We start from the raw sequence: 21,225 nt of genomic DNA, 5'->3' as shown, positions 1-21,225 counted from the left end.
CCATGCTTTCACTGTGCTGTATTCCCCTTTGCCATGCTTTCACTGTGCTGTATTACACTTTGCCATGCTTTCACTGTGCTGTATTACACCTTGCCATGCTTTCACTGTGCTGTATTACACCTTGCCATGCTTTCACTGTGCTGTATTACACCTTGCCATGCTTTCACTGTGCTGTATTACCCTTTGCCATGCTTTCACTGTGCTTTATTACACCTTGCCATGCTTTCACTGTGCTGTATTCCACTTTGCCATGCTTTCACTGTGCTGTATTACACTTTGCCATGCTTTCACTGTGCTGTATTCCACTTTGCCATGCTTTCACTGTGCTTTATTCCCCTTTGCCATGCTTTCACTGTGCTGTATTCCCCTTTGCCATGCTTTCACTGTGCTGTATTCCACTTTGCCATGCTTTCACTGTGCTTTATTCCACTTTGCCATGCTTTCACTGTGCTTTATTCCACTTTGCCATGCTTTCACTGTGCTTTATTACACTTTTTGCTTTCACTGTGCTTTCACTGCTTTCACTTTGTGCTTTATTCCCCTTTGCCATGCTTTCACTGTGCTTTATTCCCCTTTGCCATGCTTTCACTGTGCTTTTATGCTTTCACTGTGCTGTACTTTGCCATGCTTTCACTGTGCTGTATTCCCCTTTGCCATGCTTTCACTGTGCTTTATTCCCCTTTGCCATGCTTTCACTGTGCTGTATTCCACTTTGCCATGCTTTCACTGTGCTGTATTCCCCTTTGCCATGCTTTCACTGTGCTTTATTCCCCTTTGCCATGCTTTCACTGTGCTGTATTCCCCTTTGCCATGCTTTCACTGTGCTTTATTTCACTGTGCTTTGCCTTTGCTTTCACTGTGCTGTATTCCCCTTTGCCATGCTTTCACTGTGCTTTATTCCACTTTGCCATGCTTTCACTGTGCTGTATTCCACTTTGCCATGCTTTCACTGTGCTGTATTACACTTTGCCATGCTTTCACTGTGCTGTATTACACTTTGCCATGCTTTCACTGTGCTGTATTCCACTTTGCCATGCTTTCACTGTGCTGTATTACACTTTGCCATGCTTTCACTGTGCTGTATTACACTTTGCCATGCTTTCACTGTGCTGTATTACACTTTGCCATGCTTTCACTGTGCTGTATTACACTTTGCCATGCTTTCACTGTGCTGTATTACACTTTGCCATGCTTTCACTGTGCTGTATTCCACTTTGCCATGCTTTCACTGTGCTGTATTCCACTTTGCCATGCTTTCACTGTGCTGTATTCCACTTTGCCATGCTTTCACTGTGCTGTATTCCCCTTTGCCATGCTTTCACTGTGCTGTATTCCACTTTGCCATGCTTTCACTGTGCTGTATTCCACTTTGCCATGCTTTCACTGTGCTGTATTCCCCTTTGCCATGCTTTCACTGTGCTTTATTCCCCTTTGCCATGCTTTCACTGTGCTTTATTCCCCTTTGCCATGCTTTCACTGTGCTTTATTCCACTTTGCCATGCTTTCACTGTGCTGTATTCCACTTTGCCATGCTTTCACTGTGCTTTATTCCACTTTGCCATGCTTTCACTGTGCTTTATTCCCCTTTGCCATGCTTTCACTGTGCTTTATTCCCCTTTGCCATGCTTTCACTGTGCTGTATTCCCCTTTGCCATGCTTTCACTGTGCTGTATTACACTTTGCTTTCATGCTTTCACTGCTTTCACTGTGCTGTATTCCACTTTGCCATGCTATTCACTTTGCCATGCTTTCACTGTGCTTTATTCCACTTTGCCATGCTTTCACTTTGCCATGCTTTCACTTTGCTTTATTTCACTTTGCCATGCTTTTTCTATGTGGAAACTTTTAAAAGGCTTGGAGCTATTAGAAGATTTACCTCTAAATGTATCACTGAGCATTGGAAGGCTTTCTTTCGGCTAGCCATCGCAATGGCAGAGCAGGACAGCAACGAATATTCCATAGTCTGTTATACTTTTACAGGTCCTCAGTGTTTGATAAAAACTTTTGCCCTGAATCAGGCAACTTTTTCCCTTTAGCTTCCTGCTGACAGCCCTCGATTCAGACCAAAACCCCGTGGGCTGGCATTACTGCAAACTGTCCCAGCTCAGGGCTCCCAGAAACCATGTGACAACGTGGTCAGGCTAAATTGGTCGCTTGCCTTTAAGCACAGAATTGACTGCTGGATTGAACTGAGCTCAGGACAGTGGTTGTCTGTGTGTGCGCGCGCTGTCCTGGTCATGTGATACCTGCCTCCTTGGGCAGTGTAATGCCTGACCCTGTTTTAAAGGGCCAGTACCTTTTGTGTTTTAGTTTATTTTTTTGTGTCACCCACTGCTGGTATTGACTGACAAGCTGTTCTTCCACTCCGACGTGCAGCTGCACCCCGACATACCCTCACAATACACTGGGGAAGGCACAGCTGTTTAGAAACTGACACATTCAGCGGCTTTATAATACACGCATGATTGCTGTATAATTAGCCACATTTTTTGGCCTTTTTCTGCAACCATTATACAGCAATTATCCGATTAGTAACACCAGAGTCATAAACCACACTAAACTACTTGTGGGTGTTTGTATAAGCTTGTTGCTGGTTGCCACCAGTTTAAAAACCCGCCCAGGGGGATGTCTGGTGACATGGATATGGTGTTATTATATAACATTATACCAGCCTGCTGTAAACAATTATTCAATAATCAAAGGGTTTAGAAAGCGCAAACTTACAAAGAAAGTTATCAACTGTGTGATAAACACAAACCCTGTACAAACTGACACACAACAAATAACATTCAGAAATCATGGCATTGAAACTACGTGAACAGTGCTCCCTATTGAGAAAGCAACACAGAATGATAATCTACACAAACCGACTCAACCTAAACTCTGAATGGAAGCTGCATGAGAACCTGGACCAATACGCGGAGTCACGCTTTCCATTAGGTTGAAAATCTAAAGGAAAGAAAGCTTGTAAATCCATGACTTTCTGGGCTTGATAGTCAGAACGAAACCCAAAACCTGTGTTTAAATCAACAGTGAAGGCTTATTCAACCCAACCCAGTCATAAAGCAAACTAAAAATGACTTTGTTGCAACCTGGTGACTGCACAGCAAACTTCTGAAAGCGGTGCACTTCAGTGGCATGCTGGTAATGTTGTTCCGTGATTGGGCTCATCCCGGGGAAATGGTCTGATGCAGTTTTCCACAGTGTTGGATTTTGGATCGCTGTAGGGACTTTACCAGGGGTTTCTGCTTAAGCTCCCACAGCGTTGTTAATCCTGCACAATTTCATGAACTACTGAAAAAAAAACAAGGACTGGAAAAAGTGCTGGATTCCTGTTTTGAAATAGTTTCGCTATTATACCCAATGTGATGCCATTGTGGTTTGCATAATATCGTGCCTCCCACACACGGCAGGCACACTCCATCAGCTGCTTTGCTTTGCTTTGCTCAAGACGTTCCTGTTTACATCAGTAAGGACCAAAGCTATGTGTTCCTAATCTTCTTTAGCGCAGTTATAAAAACGAATAAGAGATGGATCCCCTTAAAGTTGTTGTTGTTTCTACCTGTGGACAGATTTTTAACTTGTGATTGCACGATTAAATAATTAACAGTTAACAAAACAAACACACGCACACGCACACACACACACACTGCAAAATGATGATGTTGCTCACAAAACGAGTGGAAATTTGTGTCAGATCCTTCCTGCTTTGTTAATAGTGTCCTTTTGTTTCTTTAGCAGATACCTGATGCTCTTTATTTGAGGCATTGCCTATCTCTTTGTTTGTGGGTAAAGAAGAATTTAAAACACTATTGAGTTACTGGTATGAGAGCTACGTGCAGACAGAGCTGGCTCTCGTTTCCGAGCGAGTGGCTCTCATAACACTGTGTCTCCTTTCACTCTGACAGGGAATTCGACGGCACAGTGTGGACAGTGATTTCAAAATCGAAGATGTTTTTAAATATCACGGCTATGAACAAAGGCATTGTTATTTCATTAGCTATATTTCAGCACTGTGGCATATTAGTCACATAGCTTACTGTTCAGGGTACCCTTTGGAAACAAAAGATCAATTGATACTCATCTTGCCCACACAGCTATGGAACTCCAGTGAAAGCAGATTACTATAAAAAAATAAAAAAATAAATAAATAAGAATCCACACAAAAACTATACTGGAGTAAGAATGGTGGCACACATGGCACACATGCAAAGGGACAGTAAACACAATAAAGACTGTGTCATTTTAACCCTCTTTAACTTGCTTAGTGACCCTAACAAAACCTGCGGAAAGTGTTTCTTCCCGAATGGATTGTGGACTAGGTACTTTTTCATGGAAACGCAGATTGAAAAAAGAGACCTTGTGCCTAGGAAGATAATTACGGTCCTTTGTTTTCAAGACTTTCCTTTTGGACTGATAGTTCTGGGTTTTCCCTTGGCTGTCATTTAGCTGTTGGATGTTTCCTTGACAAAACTGCATTATTGAGATTCAGACAAAGGTTTCACCTGTAGAACAAGAAATCAGGTGACTAGACAAAGTAATCAATGAATCAGTGATATTCTTCTTCAATAATGTAACTCTTGGGAACAGGCAGGGTAACTATATATATATATATATATATATATATATATATATATATATATATATATATATATATATATATGCGTGTGTGTGTGTGTGTGTGTGTGTGTGTGTGTGTATATATATATATATATATATATATATATATATATATATATATATTAATACACATACACTGAAAGCTAGGGTGTAGCGGCACACAAGCATAATTCTCAATACCCACACGACAAGGGGCTAATGTTAAATTAGAATTTCAGTTTGTTTAAGTGAGTTATACTGGTGCCACCCATGGAGAAAGCGAGCTGGGGGTTTCAATGAGTTTGAATGGCTCTTGAGCTCTGTCCCGTCTCACCGAGCTCCCCGACACAGCTCTTTTGGTTTAGAAGCCGAGTACACCACTCGAGTCTACCAATGGGATTTGAAAGCACTGCAGGCGCAGTGAAAGCTGTGTTTAATGAGCACGCACATGCTGAAGCTGCCTCTTTGGCAGTGTCTTTTCCCAGCTCTCACAAAAAAAACCCACAACAAACCACATCTGAATTAACGGCGAGGGGATAGCTGGTGATGTAACACTGTAACTGTGCCAAACATCATCGCTGGAATCAACACAAACCCAAAATGAATTCCTTGTGGGCACCAGGGAACACATGGGCTTAGGATCAAAGATGTGAGGGGCCCTTTGCCAGCTTGTAGTGTGGGGTGGGGTTCATTTCTTTCCAAAGTAAAGTAATATGGGAAAAGGTTAGGAATTTCCCATGGAAAAAAAAAATAGAAAGGGAGAGACAAGGGGAATGCTGAATCTAAATTTAGAACTGCTGTTTCATAGGATAAATGGGGTGTGGTGAGGTGGGATAGGGGGAGAATCTTCAGCCTTATCCATTGTGACCGAAAATCAATTTGCAACAGAGAGATATATTGCACACATCTGTGTCAGAGAATATACAGTATGTTCCCTCAAGGAACCGATCGATTCCCCTTCCAAACATTTCTAACCACTTATTTTTTTGTAACAAAGCAGTCTTTCTTTGCATATGTGTCTATATCCAATCACTTTCAACTGAAACCTTCGTTTTAAGTCCACTTTCCCTGACCCTAAACGTGCCCCACCCAGTCCCCTCTGACAGGACCCATTGACAAATCACAAACCTGCATGTTGGGGGGGGAGCGACAAATATGAATTTCCCTGGGGGTACAAATATTTGGGGGAACCAATCTTCGTTTACCCTGGTCCGTCAGGTTGGACAGGCGTCATTGCATGATTCCATGACTGAAACCTGGAAGGAGGCGGAGCTGGTTAGTAATTCAGGGGCTCCGGATCATGTGTACCCCTGATATATTACACCAGTGGTGTTCAACAGGGGTTCGCTACAATCTGTGAAGATCCAGTTCTCCTTCTCTAGTGCAGTCTGGGTGATGAACACGGAGCAATCGCTGACGTCTCGGAGGGTGTCTGTAAGTGCCGTCTTTTGTAATTTACGGTTGAAACAACTGAATGACTGTTTTGTTTTACTCCCATTAGAAAAGCATGTCAATCACAACACCACCTCCTCTGGCTGATGAGGAAAATAAGGAAATCATCAAATATTTGCAGCTTCCTTACCGGCTCTACCCATCTCCCCTCCACAAACGCTCCCAGCAAACTGGTTTCTGACACACATTGTTGACTGGTGAATCATTTTCTCTTCCTCCTATCTATATTTATTTATTAATGCAGCCACTCTCTGATGGAGATTTGATCATTTGATAAGTTCCTAATTACACTGGTTTACATAAATCTACAATAAGAAGAGATTCTCTTTCAGTTTTCAACTTTTGGGACCCCCATTACTATATATCCTGTGTTAAATTATTTCAACATGTTGTTCCCAGAGATCAAATATTTTGGTAGACTACAATGTAGCTAACCTTGCATCTTGATCCCAGAGTCTTGGCTGTTCAAAGCAAAGTGAACCCACAGGATTGACCAGGTATTCCTTTGTAAAAGCATTGCTAAGTGTTAGCAGAGCAGAGTGCATGCAAGGCAAACATTGCAAAGCATCATATGAAAAAATAAAGGTTATGCACTGTTAAGCCAACGCAGAACAGCATAGGAAACATCACGTTTACTGTGTCCTGTAAATATACCATGATAATATCTATAAGGCAAGATAAAGATGAAATACGCACATTAAACAAGGTGTTTCTTAAATCAACATGCAGGAGCACATTTAAAACACATTCACTGAACTGTAAACCGTGTGTGTTGAGAGTCCTTGGATGCAAAGTGCAATGAGCAGGAAGCAGCAGGAATCTTCAGGACTGCACCTGAAGCAGGAACTCACAAGCTTTCTTTTTGTTTAAATGCAAGTCATGCCCCTTTACTGGAAGACTTTGTTTAGACTGTGTCAGTTTACATTTTACAGGAAAATGTAATTAACTTAAAAATAACTCTAAAAACCACAACAGACTTGGGGTCAGTTACAAGTGTAACTGTGCAATTCAGAATTCATTACAATTAATTGTAATTATTTGATCGATCAGTTTTGATTACGCATTTATTTGTCATTTGACTATTTATTTATTCATTTATTTTTTTAAATATAAATTTAGTTGTCCCCAATTTAGTAATGTCTAATTATTGTTTTTATGCTAAGCCCACCGCTACCACCCCTGAGCTGACACGGGAGTGGTGAAGACGAACACATGCTGTCCTCTGAAGTGTGTGCTGTCAGCTGCCCGCATCTTTTCACACTGCAGGCTCACCGTGCAGCTACCCAGGAGCTACAGTGATGGAGGACTGCAGGTGCCTGGCCAGACCACAGGGAGCGCTGGTGCGCAGTGAGCTGAGGACACCCTGCCCAACCTAAAAATGTTCATATGTGCAGTTGTTTGTGTTGCCTTGTAGTGTCATTGTAACTATAATGGCATCACAAAAGCAAAACACAGTGACTGGTATGCCAGCGTTTACAGGAAGAGGCTGCAGTTAGCAGAAGCACTTTGCTTCCACGCCAGATTCATATTTACTGAAGAAATGCAAGCACAGGATATTAAGCAAAGTCAGAAACGCCTGCAAGCACAGAATGACAGCTTGGGTCAACGGAAAAGAACTGAACTGGGAAACTGGTGCTTGAAATCCAACGCATTAAGAAACCCACGAAAATAACAGAACTGTGAACAAAAAAATATACCGTGCGGTACATGACTTGCATGACCTCAGACAAGTAGACAATGCTGATGAAGGCAAGAAGGGGGCATATTCTTCTTCTCATTCAGTGTGTCGACCAACTGACTTTTTAAGCCTGAGCATTCGCCACCTGTTATTGATGTGAAGTATAGTAGAGTTCAGTATTCTACTGAATACAGTTCTTGTTTTTAAGCAGTACCTAAAGAAACCCAGTCTAGTTGGTCTTGCTAATGCAAAGATGTTTACTGAGCCACAGAACACCCTGGAAGGGGAGTATGCAACACTGTTCTTCAGACAATATGATCCACTGTTCAGAACATCCTTTATTAGCTGGCATGCTTTCAAGCATCAAAATCTCTAGGCGGAGAAGTCAACAATACAAACTGGTGTACGTTGCTCTGTGATATGCTGTGTGTTACAGTAGACAATATCATGTTTTTGAGAAAACTTCATCAGGGTTTGAGAAGCAGCCAATAAACCAGCTTTGGCTCATGTTTGAAAACTATAAGCAAGGCTTTAGTCATTGGGCGAATGATTCAATGTCTCACTAGCCAGGCAGGAATCCAACAGCAAGGCATAGTTTATTCCCTACACATTTCCCAAAGAAAACAAGAGGCTCAAACACTGATAATGCCAGTCAGCTGTGTAAGAGCCACACCAAATATCAGGGTGTTGGATTGACATAACCTCAAACCTTGTGCCTTCAATACAACGGATAAGCAGGTCCACAGCTCGGATTGGGGTGTCACTGCGCCTTTTTTATATGAGTGAATCAGAGCACTTTTAAAAGCAGAAATCTAATCACAATACATGCAATAACCCACGGATCAGCACATAGTTTTGTACAGACTAAAAACAGAGCACATTAGTTACAGCGACATTAACCAGTACTCTGTATTGACTACAGATGATTCGTGATGGAGGGCTGGAGGGATCTTTGGATCGTCCAAGGAGACGCAACGTCCCTGAGTGTGCAGCAACAGGACAGGGCATGTCCAGCGCCTTCAGCCTTCTTCCACAGTGAAACCCTGTTTGGATACGCAGGTCCTCACAGCTCCCTCGCTGTAAAGCTACAGCTCCCCATGCTGAACAGTTTGACAGATTCCTCATCTCTTTTCAGGGTCTTCGGTCGGCTATTTTTTCTTATACTGTAAAAGACAAAACGATGGAAAAGTGACGCTTCTCTAAGAGAGCCACTCTGATTTCTCTTCTGTGGCAACAGCAGGCAGTGACTAACAAAGAAATACAATGCAGGGCATCCACACTGTACATGTTGCCAATCAGTGCACGTGATTGTATTTGGAAGTGGGGGGCGATTTTAGAAAAGATTTGATTAAGAAATCCACCTAGAAGACTTTAATGTGCTCTTCTATGAGTTTTACAATCACAACTTGGCACGCTGTTGTATAGCAATGCAAACTTACAAAGAGCCCCCATTAGCACTCCCCAGTAGCCATGAGGGTGCATGGGCTTATATATGAAACAAAAAGAAGTGACTTCATTTTCACACAAAACAGAGTACACTCAAGTACAAGCCTGATCGACTAGTTGCAGGATTATAAAAGTCTTAAAACTGTCAGCTTACTGCTTTCCAACAGTGGTGAGTCGAGAATTTGGCGATTCGCCTGATGCAACGAAACCATGAAATAATTAGGCATGAAGAGACTTCCTCATAGGGATCTTGTTACTAAAATGATGATGAAATAAAAAAGCCTTTCCTCTAAATTTGCCCAAATTTTGCAACAGCCTGCCTGGTGAGTCAAAGCATTCAACGCATGGTTCATTACATCATTTCCAACTATGTGTATTTTAAGATCAAGCTGCCCCTACCTTGTCCATTATCCAGTCAGCATCCTCAATGGCCCGTTTAATGATTTGCTGAATTCTCTGAGGATCGTCTTCGTCTCCATGAGCATTGTAACTCTGGGGAGTTAAAGGATACACATCGCTTTACACACTCAATCATACACTCAATTTCCGAGGGAATATATATATATATATATATATATATATATATATATATATATATATATATATATATATATATATAAAAGATAAGCAGAGCAGATAAACTTTTTTTTTTTTTTTTTTTACAGAGGCCGATTCCCTTGGTGCAAAAAGTGTGAAGAACACAGTCTTTCTGCCGCTGTTCACTTGAAACGCCACAGTGCCAAATTGCAATTTTTTGGCATTCAAAAATTGTGGAGATAGCTTTTACAAAAACACACCCTTGCAGGGGTCTTGCTGGTCAGCCCTCACCTGTCTCGCTGCATGCTTGTAATGCTGCTGCATGCTTGCTGATGGAAGCTGTCTGCAGCACCGGAGCAGGTAACGATAGAGCTGCAGAGGGGTCCGCACCATCTCAGCCCCAGGCAAGGGAGGCATCGCCACTAAACCAGAGGGACCAGGGAACAAGCACACCTGTTCAAACACACACACACCCACACACTGTTTAAAAGAGCAGGCAGTTTTCAATGTTTTCTTTACATGTTACAACTGTGCTTGCAATCCCTCTGAATCCAATTAGCACCTGATCAAAACAGCAACTGTATAAAGAAGAGATTACAAAAATGTGCAGCGGGACCAGCAGCCTGCGGTTTGAAATATTCCAGTCCAGATTTGGAACATTATTCCCAGGGCAGTCAAAAGAAGGACAGGACAAGTAATCGCGCTAGCCCATGATTCAGTGGGTGGAATCACTACTGGCGCCATTGTTAGAGGCTGTGAACGCGCTGAAAACTTCTGCTTTTTGGCGTTTTAAATTCATATGCGCATGACTGCCAAAAAGTGTCGCCTTTCAATGGTTTTGCTCTGAACGTATACAGTTTACAGTACATCCTTAAATCATTCTTCAAGAACCTTCGTGTACCTGAACTGCAGGTCTATTATACAAATGTTTATTTTAAATAAAAATCCATTTCTAAAAAAAGTGCCATCGAGAACTGTTTTTACAATCCTCAGCAGTGTCTTCTGCTCCGCTACAGTACAGAGTAAATGCACTAGTTTATCAACACAATGTTATCCGATTGTCACAAACAACTTTAACCAATGTCGAATAAATGAGGTTATACAACATGTCGAACATGATTACAACTGTGCTGGAGACGGGAAAACACTAACAAACAAAAACCGCTCCTACTCGCACACGCACGTTGTTTTGGTGTGTACTTTAAATAATACCGACTCCACTGCGAAATCAACGGAGCACTCGCCATTTCTAACGAAGCTGAATAAAATATTTTGCATGCAACAAACATTTCGTGATTTTATATATATATATATACACATTTCTGCAGGGCTGCACCGATCTCGGGGTGTGGTCGTTTGTTTATCATTGAGAACACACCCGACACTGCACACTTGTCTGTATCCCTGCCGGCTACAGTCAGTCTGGCTGCTGTTGCACAAGCGCCGACATATCCCTGCACATTGTGAATGTGATTTAGCATTGCCAGCAGCTGCGAACATCAAACCCCGCAGCGCAATGCTCTGTGAAACGGGTTCAGCTCTCTCACCCCCTTGAGTTTCCCTGCACCGCTTTGTCAGACCGGGTCACACTTCTCAGCCCCGCCACTGAGGGGTGATGACGACACAGCCCCGGTGTTTGGGAACCGCATTACAGTCTCGCGTTGTGATTGGTCCTTGTCTGTCGGTGGAAAATGATGTCACCACGCATGGGCAGGTGTTTTAACATTGTGATCAGTTACAGAGAAAACAAAAATATAGTATGGTATTTTTGTACTTAAATAACAAACAATGTGTGACTATGACTTTATTTAAATTACTGTATAGTGTGATGCAGGATTTGTTTCTTCCCCTTTCAAATCGCATACGCAGTATCTATAATCGTTCGTGTGATTTGTTTTAATTGCAAATATATATGATGCACACGGTTACAGTTTAATTACAGGATACATTAGTTTATCTCAGGGTTTTACGATGCATGGTATTTTACAAAAATATACCCTGCGTGTGATAGAAGTATATTTATTTATTTATTTATTTTCAAAACTAGAATACAAGAAACAAATAAAAGTCAGATGATAATAATAATAATAATAATAATAATAATAATAATAATAATAATAATAATAATAAACCAACTTCTAGTTAGGCATCAGAAACAGGTATTTAGTTTTGCATCCGTCAATCTCATGAGAAGAAACATTTTCAAAAAAGAAAAAAAAAAACATAAAAACAATATGTCATTAAAAATCACAATAAGAAAATACAAAGATCCGATGCTGGTACAGTAGTAGTCAGCCTTGTCTTTATGTATCAATTTGAATCCGCAGTAAACTCAGCTGAAACATGGCGTCTGTGAGGGGTCGTTGTAATTATAATATTACACGTCCCACTCATCCTAGCCCTAAACCAATTATATAGAGTCATGACCTGTAGTCATGGCTACGACCCATGCAAAAAAAAAAAAAAAAAAAAAAAAATGGTGATTGGACGGCCGAGGCCTGACATTAGAGGCTGATACAATTAACTTGTGTCACGTCCATCACTCCTGTGCTTAACACTAATGGCCAGTGTAAATGTTTCCTAGTAGGAAAGACTGTGCAGTAAATGGTTGAGGGGCACATTGTTACACATTACTTTGCACGAGACTGTCTGTAATCTCTCACTAGGTGTAATCGTGTAAAAATATTTGCATAGTCCAACTGTTTAAACACTATCCATAGGTAGTTTAGGAATCAGGAATAGATAAGGAATGTTTATTTGAAGTTGAAGGGCAATGGTCTTTTAAAAACCCAGAAAGTGAAAGAGGACTTTCTCCATATATACGAAATATATATATATATATATATATATATATATATATATATATATATATATATATATATATATATATATATATATATACATACACAGGGGGAGTTAATCTGCATATAAAGATACTTTGTGCTTTTGATCTCCTCGTATGATTCCTTCAAATCCTTGAGAGAGACGCAGAGAGATAGACAGAGGTTCAGTAGCAACAGCAAACACTACTGGGGAAAGAGGGCAGCCTTGCCTTGCTCCCCGATGGAGTGGGAAGTACTCTGACTGAGTATAGTAGTTGGGAGCGTAGATGTCGGCTCAAAGACTGCCTGTCATGATCACACACCTTCCGTTAGAGTCAGTGATTACTTGGTCAGCAGTAAAAGGGATATCTTTATGAATTAATACTGTGGTGCACATTTTTATGGTAAACTGAGCATGACTGAAAAACTGGGCTGTCATCTGTACGAGCAGAACATCCCAAAAACTGGGCTGAATTCGGAAAAGCAGAGTGTGGTTAACTAGAGTAAAGCAAAACAATCCAGCATGCTTCTGCAAGCAGCTGACCTCCAGCAGCAGTGACCTTACAGTGTTTCCAACAAGCAGCGCCATTCTACAGTATAATGGGTTATCTGTATCAACTTGAGATAATAACCGTTTTGAAACAAAAACAAAACGTTGAAATGATTTATTCAGCTGTTACTCCATTCGACCACAAGCTACTGTGTTCTACAAGATTCCTGTGGTTAGTTGTTTATCATATTTCACCTTTCCCATGTTTTCTTGCACCTGCTTTATCACCATTCTATACCTAAGCAGTTCTGCTTAAGCCAAAGTCACGTCCAGCAAACTTGTTAAACACTACCAGCACACATTACCAGCACACAAACTTGTTAAACATTACCAGCACATTTTCTTTCATCTGATAACCAGCACATTGTAGCTCTGCCCTGACTCAATATCTCACTAGTGCTTTCAAGCGCTCACACCACATACAACAAGGCATATTTACATTAAGAACAAGATGAAGGAAACAAGTGAGATTAAATGCTCAGGTCAATTTTCGGACCGCTCTGTTCCTGCATTAACCTAAACACCTTGATCTCTTTCCTGATAAATGGTTCCGGGTATCGCCTTTAACAATCCCGGCTGGCAAATGAATGGATGTGTTCCTTCAGTGAGGACCTGGGACTCCCCTCCAGCATGTTCAGGTGTGTCTGGGAATAAACTGAAATAATTAAACAGTAAAGATCAACAAAAACATGTGATTTGCAGCATAAAAATAGCTAATCGCATAAAAACATGAAACTCCTGCAGGTACAAAACAGTCCTAGTCTTTATAAACAGTCAGCATGTTCCTGCCCTCATTTAAGTTACTTGTCAGATATATATATATATGGCCAGGGCTCAGGTGTTCATCTCCATTCACAGAGGCTGGAGGTCTGGAGACCTGCTCCAGCTATATCTGAGAACCTGCAGTGGAACAGTCGCACAGCAGTCAGGCCTGGTATCTTTCACATTGCCATTCTTACAAAGTGGAAGCAATCAATAACAGACAGCTCTTTGTGTCTTGAAATACAATCCCAGTATTGCGGGGTTGCTTATTGGAACTTTTACAATACGTTTAACTTATTGACACTAGGGTCGGTGGTTCAGTGGCTGGAAAACAAAGGGGCTTCAAATCCCAGCCCAGCCACTGACTCCCTGTGTGTACCCTGAGCAAGTCACTTCACCTCCTTGTGCTCCGTCCTTCAGATGAGACCTAAAACAATTAAAAACATATTAAATTAAAAAAACATTTACTATTATTATTATTATTATTATTATTATTATTATTATTATTATTATTATTAATAATAATAATAATAGGATTTTGTTTTACCTTTTACCTCCATCTGCTTCATAACAAAACAAGCCATTCACAGTGAGTCACTAACTTAAAAACCTCTCTTCCCTGTTCCACTCCAAACACATCAGTCCCACACCCACGCATTCTACCTACAAGTTTCATGTGTTTTCTGAAGCAATCACTTATTTCTCTGTTTCATTTTGCATGAACTGCAAACACACACCGCTATAATATACACTCCAGTCATGTTCACATTGACAGTAGTCATGATTCATTCTTTATTTCATAACAGTGATTTGTCTTTGTAACCAATGATATTGACCTCATGAACACGGCTCACAATCCCCTGGTGGGAACATGAATGCATGTCTTATATATGTGAGCAACACTATTGGTTACAAGGGAACATGGAATGAATATGAGTAATTCAATCTATGAATTAGTAGGGGGCTGAATTCAAACTGAATGACTTCAGAACTCAGAGGACGTGCAGGAGATACTCAGCTGTGATATTCCTGTGCCAGTCAGTTGGTCAAGCGCCCTATATAGTTATCACTTGAATTAATCCAGCTGTAGTGGGGTAACACTTGTGCATTCAGAAAGTGGACAATGCTAAACACACTCAGTGGATATCTAGAAATAATGAAGACTTTGCTCAGAGTTGGGTATAGGGCTTGGGTCTCTATAAATAGCCCTGTCAGTATAATAAAAATCAGTGACTCACATGCAGAGTCATGGTTCGCACTGATCTTGAACTGACTTCCTTATGGCGCGCAGAGGAGTTCTTCCTGGAGAGCTCGTGGACAGGCAGTTCAGGAATGATGCCAGCTCTCTGCAGCTGTGACAGAGGTACCCAGGCCTGCCCAAAGCCCCCCGAGGGGTCTCGGAGCACTGTGGATTGACCCTGCCTTGGAGAAGAGCAAGAAGCCATCCTTGATCCCCCGTCATGAAGAGGTACTGGAGTAAAAAATAAGGGCTGTTTTTTTTATTGAGAAATTTGAGCAGGTGTAATTGCACATGTGTATCATTTTGTTAAATTTTAATAAGGTGATAAGTCATTCATTATCATAAAAGCACTTTGGTGTCTGCCCAGAGTACAAAAACAAAACTGACACAAAGCTAGTTACGGGAAATCAACGCATTGCCTCATATTCCTGTCATTACCTAATACAATTTTGTTTGTTTTACATCAACTGTGACTTCCTTGACATTTAATCACATAGAAAGAAAGAAAGAAAGAAAGAAAAAAAGAAAAGACACATTCCTTCTTTGACATCTGACTTACACATTACCATTGTGTATTGAAAACAATGAAGTAGTAAAGGGGGCACGTCCAGCAGCTCAGTCCCAGTGTAAACCCAGGCACTACCCCCCCAGCTGCAATCCTGCACCGAGCCTGGGCAGCACACAGCCTGCCTGAGGACCAGGGAAGCACTTCGCCCAGGGCAGTGTTGGCTGCATGCGCGGGGGCTTGTTGAGGCTCACCGGCTTCATGCACACAGTGTGCCTACAAGTGTCTGTCTGTCTGTATCTACAAACAACGTACTTATGTAATGTATCTATCCCTCTGTTCGTTTATAGAAGTATTGCTTGAGTTTTCGCTTTTAAATTCTGTTTTTCTGTGGTTGAACAAGAAACCAATTTCTACTGGAGCAACAGTGGCACCTGGTGACTGAGAGCTGTAATTACATCTCAACAGGGACGCTTTCTGTATGCAGACCACTGTATCTTTACAGTTCATACGGCCTTACCATTCTCTGGTCGAGGCAAGTACGGGTCTTACACTGTGTGATGCGCCTGCCTGCGGGAACCGAGATCGCTACAGTAACTCATCATCACTCGCTAGGAGGAGTTTCATTACAAGTAATGAATATTTAACAGCAGCAGCAATGAATCGGTAACAGTGACGACTAACCGAGGCGGCGGGTGCGGGTTACCTGCAGGTGGCGCTGTTGTCAAGGAGACGCGTGAGGTCGGCAGGGGACGTGTAGGGGAGGAGCTTGCTGTGGTTTAAACAGAGTTTAGCTGCAGGTATTATACAGTACATTACCCTGCTACACGTTTCCCATAGTAGATTAGCAAAGTGTAATAAAGCGCAGCGAAAGCATGGTATATAGGGAAACCTATATGGCAAACCAGGGACGCTTTATTCTAGGCGTGTCTTCAGTACTGTAGGCTGCTCTAGCAATGGAAGTGATGGATTACTGCCGCGGGAATAATAAGGGATGCACTTCACATGTCAGCCTGTAGGTGGCAGTAATAAACAAGATGTGCAAAATAAGTAGAGTACAACAGTAGTGTACAGGCCTGTTAGGTACACACCAGCATCAACAATACTTTTCGTTTTTTCCTATAATAATAATTTATCAGATAATGTTAAAGACTCATTTCTGATTGATCCCCGAAGCTGAGACAATGACTGATATGAAAGACACTAACCTGGCTGCTCGGAGTATTTGCGTGGAGTCTCACTTCATTCATCATGAGTTCAGATGATTGCCTATTCCGGACAGAGGAGCAGCACAATCCCCACGTGTAAAGGCTTGCTCCTTACAGATAAAGGCAGTGTTGTGCAGATAGTGCTGGTCCATTTGAGTTGTGATCAGAGGACCGCTGGTCTTCTCAAGCCCTGTTTAGCATTGATTAGAGTCGAGTTCAGAGGAAAACAAAGACATCAGTCATTTGAATTGTGTATTCAAACCCTTTCATGTGCTCAACACAGAGAGGAGGAGGAGACATTTCTAATGACAAGATTTCATTTATTTACAATTGTAGCTGAACATCCAATTGGCTACCAGTCTGTAAAAACAGCCAAACCCATTGCTTTGCCAAACCTCTCTGTGCTTTACAATGCTTACCCATGCTTTACCATGCTCTCTGTGCTTTGCAATACTTACCCATGCTTTACCATGCTCTCTGTGCTTTGCAATACTTACCCATGCTTTACCATGCTCTCTGTGCTTTGCAATGCTTACCCATGCTTTACCATGCTCTCTGTGCTTTGCAATGCTTACCATGCTGTCACTGTGCTTACCCTTGCTCTGCTACACTATGGGACACCTCTAGGAGGGCTGCACCATGTTTTACACAGCTAACCGGTGGCATGCGTTAGTGCAGAGGTCAAAAAAAGGAAACAAACAACTTGTACTGCCCTGTGCATAAAACAATATTTCAATTGAAATATTATATATGAAGATAATAGAGATCATATGGTTTTTAATCATAATAATAGATAATTATACTAGATAATAGAGATCATATGGTTGTTCACCTGTAACCCCACCCCCTAGAAGATTGGCAGGTCTTATTGTTCTTGTTAACTTCTTTGTGAAATGTTTGTATGGGGTGTAAAGGTGTGTATGAGCACAGTGCTGGCAGGGCGCTGCTGGGTGTATGGGCACCCTGGTAATTCCCCGTGCGGTGCAGGGTGTGCTGTGCTGGGCAGTGCAATGAGGGACAACCTGCTGAACTATGCTGGGCTGTGCTGGGCAGTGCAGTGAGGGACACCCTGGTGCACTATGCTGGGCTGTGCTGGGCAGTGCAGTGAGGGGAGGGAGGGACACCCTGCTGAACTATGCTGAGCTGTGCTGGGCAGTGCAGTGAGGGGAGGGAGTGACACCCTGCTGAGCTATGCTGGGCTGTGCTGGGCAGTGCAGTGAGGGGAGGGAGTGACACTCTGCTGCACTATGCTGGGCTGTGCTGGGCAGTGCAGTGAGGGGAGGGAGGGACACCCTGCTGAGCTATGCTGTGGCTGCATCCTTCCTTAATCAATTATTTATTCCCGAGCTTTCTCCCCAGTGCAGCTACCTGCTGACTGCGGAAGATTACCTTGCACTCCAGCTCGCATTTCCAACGCGTTTTCAATACCGCAATTAACACTTTACTGGCAGAGTGCTGGAATAGAGAGACAGCAAACCCTATTAACCTCCCTAGCTGTGTGTTACACCCACATCACAGCCGACAGACAAGCAAATAATGAAGTCTGGTGTTGCTGGAACCCCCCCCCGCCTTTTTTTTTTTTTTGCTTTCATGCAACATTCTGAATTGCTCATGTTTGTTTTTATTTTGTCCCATATGGTGCTGGCACTTCATATTAATACACGTTGCATCTGCCGATAACAGACAACTAAAACAAACACCAACTCCTGAGCACAGACTTTACACAGAACAAACCACAGCATGTGATTCGTTGCAATAAGAGCCGCTCTGGATCATTGCAAACGGCGTGAAACTGTTTCCATCCTCGATGTCTGTTCAGCATACACTGCGCTGGCAATATTAACTCGCAAGACAGGATTAGTGCACCGCCAGACTGTTCTGTATTTGTATTTGATTAGTTATGCTCTAACAGCCTCTGCAGGCAAAGTAAAGACGTATTATTATGCAAAACTATTCAAAGCTATAATCTGCATTTTCATTTGAATCCTTTGAAGTTCAGTTTTCATGAAGGCATCTAGCTCGGCCACCCATCACAGGTGTCTCTCTCAATAACTTTGAATGCACTGTTCCATTTACATGCAGCACGCAGGGGAAGCACAAAGAGAAGAGGCTCACGATTTTGAAACCGTCGTTTTTATTTGTTTCAGACTTCGTAAAGGGCACGCCTGGTTTGAATCTGAATCTGATATACCAAACAGGAACAAAGGAAAGAAAACCCATGGACTTATATACACTGGGCAGAGCTGACAGAGCTCTTCAGAGCACAGGGCAGTGAGGCCAGTGGACTTGGTGCTTCAGTGCTTTGATGTGTAAACTAGCCGTCTGTCATTGGGCTCTTATCTGATTCAAAGGGAAACAGCATTCTGCAGCAAACCAGATTGAAGAAGGAAGAAAAAAACAAAACCAAAACAGGACTGCTGAATGTACAACACGACGAGGAGCTGAAATAAATCTGTTTTTGTTTTTTTTGTTTTTTTAATTGCATATACACAATTTGGGCATTATTGATTTGGGTTACCTTAACTTTCCTCATGTTAATATTCGTCATATTTTTAAATAATTAGTCCATGTATTTAAAAAAAAAAAAAACACGATTAAATATTGCAACCCCTCTATTTGCAAAATCAATAACAATAATTAATAAATTAAAAGAAAATGCAATCTACAAAATGATTACAAAAAAAAAAAAAACATTGGAGGAGAATGTTTATGGTACATCTAACAGGCACCAAAAGAAGGGTATTGCTGTCAATGAGTGATTCAGACAGAGACAAGCCGCTGTCCTGTGATGCTTCGACTGGCCTCGCTGTTGCCTGCAGGCATTGTTTCTGCACGGATCTAATGAGATTTGTCACACAAAGGCGAAAGCTAACGGCTGATGTTACCACAAACACTGGAGGGAATCTCTCCTCCTCCAGCTGCTTTCGTTTGCTCACAGAGTAGGTGCTTCATGTGCTTTGAGAGTGCTTGAGTTCTGCATTAAAATGCGGTGCTGTTTGCGTTTGTTCTCCATATCAATAAATCAACAAATATTTATTTATTATATAGAGCCTGTTGCGATAAATCGCCTCAAACCGCTTTACAGGTAAAAGGAAGAAGTAAAACATAAAAAACTATTTAGAGAAACGGGAAAAGACACGATGATAATATACCCCTTTAAACTACATACCTTCAAATAATTAAACATTTTAATTTGAAAAAGTAGTGACCTCTCCAACCTGACCATTTCCTTTTCAACAAGCAAAAAACAAACAAACAAAAACAAAAAACAAGTTGAGTCTGAAATAGAGTCTGATAGAGGTTCTGGTGCAGCTGGTAATTACAACCTCGCTGAACACGCTCGGATTATCAGTTTTCCAGTGAAGAATTCAGGGATTCCTTGGTGCGTGCGTGTGAGTGTGCGTGTGTGATGCTACCTGCTGAATCTCTTTTTCAGAAAGTCAAATCCACAGGAAATCTGCAGTGCTGCTGTAGGGGCCTGAATATGACATATGCCAGTTTTATGCATTGTTGCAGTCTATCAGCTCTTATAAGATTAGGTGAAATGTGACAGCAAAAATCATTTGTTAACTTGCCAAGTTTATGCAAACATACTATACAGTCATTTATTTTATCCAAAATAACAGGCCTCTGGCTCTCCTCAGGATCTCCTCTGGATCTGTGCAATATGATCTCCTCCTGGATCTGTGCAATATGATCCCCTCTGGATCTGTGCAATATGATCTCCTCTGGATCTGTGCAATATGATCTCCTCTGGATCTGTGCAAGATGATCTCCTCTGGATCTGTGCAAGATGATGCCGTCTTTTTTATTGATGTTTTTGCACCCATTGTATTGCATTTTACAAGATAAATAGCAATGTTTTCAGCAAAAAGAGCCAGCAACATCCAGATGGGAGGCTAATCAACAGAAAAAACGAGGCAGTCTTTATTTATCTCTCTCTTCACTCTTCTGTAAAACTCCAGTTCCAAAAAAAAAAATGGATTGCAGTGATTGATCGCTTAGCCTGCACTGTGGAATAAGATAGGGCAAAACTGTGTGGAATGTAGGTCATTCGGAATCTCCAGCCACCCCCCTTTATTTTATGCTCACGACCATCTGCTTTATGCCCTACATACAAGCCGAGGTGGCAGGCTGTGTCCTGCCCAATTCCGATCACTAATCGCTGCTGTTTATTTCATTAAGATATAATATTTCAATGCATCTTCACAAGGAGTGTCCCTACACACATGCATTTGTTTCAGGATGACATAATCCTGTTGCAATGCTGCTGTTATGCACTCTATAACTGTCTAATCCCCAGACAGCAGCCGGAAATAATGCAGCACTGGACAACCTAGAACACTCTGCCACCCTCACCATTCCTCCTTGCCCCAGCCCTCAGTCCTCACACCGGGGTGGGGAGGGGGGCAGGTCTACCTGTCAG

The 21,225-nt window shown here is 41.8% G+C and overlaps 1 protein-coding gene across 1 annotated transcript; it reads right to left on the bottom strand.

The window, feature by feature from the left end:
* Positions 1-7,378: 7,378 nt before the first annotated feature.
* lyrm9 (LYR motif containing 9) lies at positions 7,379-11,343 on the bottom strand. The gene is made up of 4 exons (XM_041241322.1): positions 11,260-11,343; positions 10,004-10,165; positions 9,575-9,667; positions 7,379-8,892 (listed from the first exon to the last, which is right to left on the bottom strand). The coding sequence occupies exons 2-4, from the start codon at positions 10,127-10,129 to the stop codon at positions 8,878-8,880; spliced, it is 234 nt and encodes a 77-aa protein (XP_041097256.1). The 5' UTR covers positions 10,130-10,165; positions 11,260-11,343; the 3' UTR covers positions 7,379-8,877.
* Between the last annotated feature and the right edge of the window lie 9,882 nt (positions 11,344-21,225).

This window comes from Polyodon spathula, unplaced genomic scaffold (assembly GCF_017654505.1).
Source record: "Polyodon spathula isolate WHYD16114869_AA unplaced genomic scaffold, ASM1765450v1 scaffolds_766, whole genome shotgun sequence".
Lineage (NCBI taxonomy): Eukaryota > Metazoa > Chordata > Actinopteri > Acipenseriformes > Polyodontidae > Polyodon > Polyodon spathula.
Note: the sequence above shows the minus strand (reverse complement) of the source record. Positions and strands in the feature narration are given on the sequence as shown.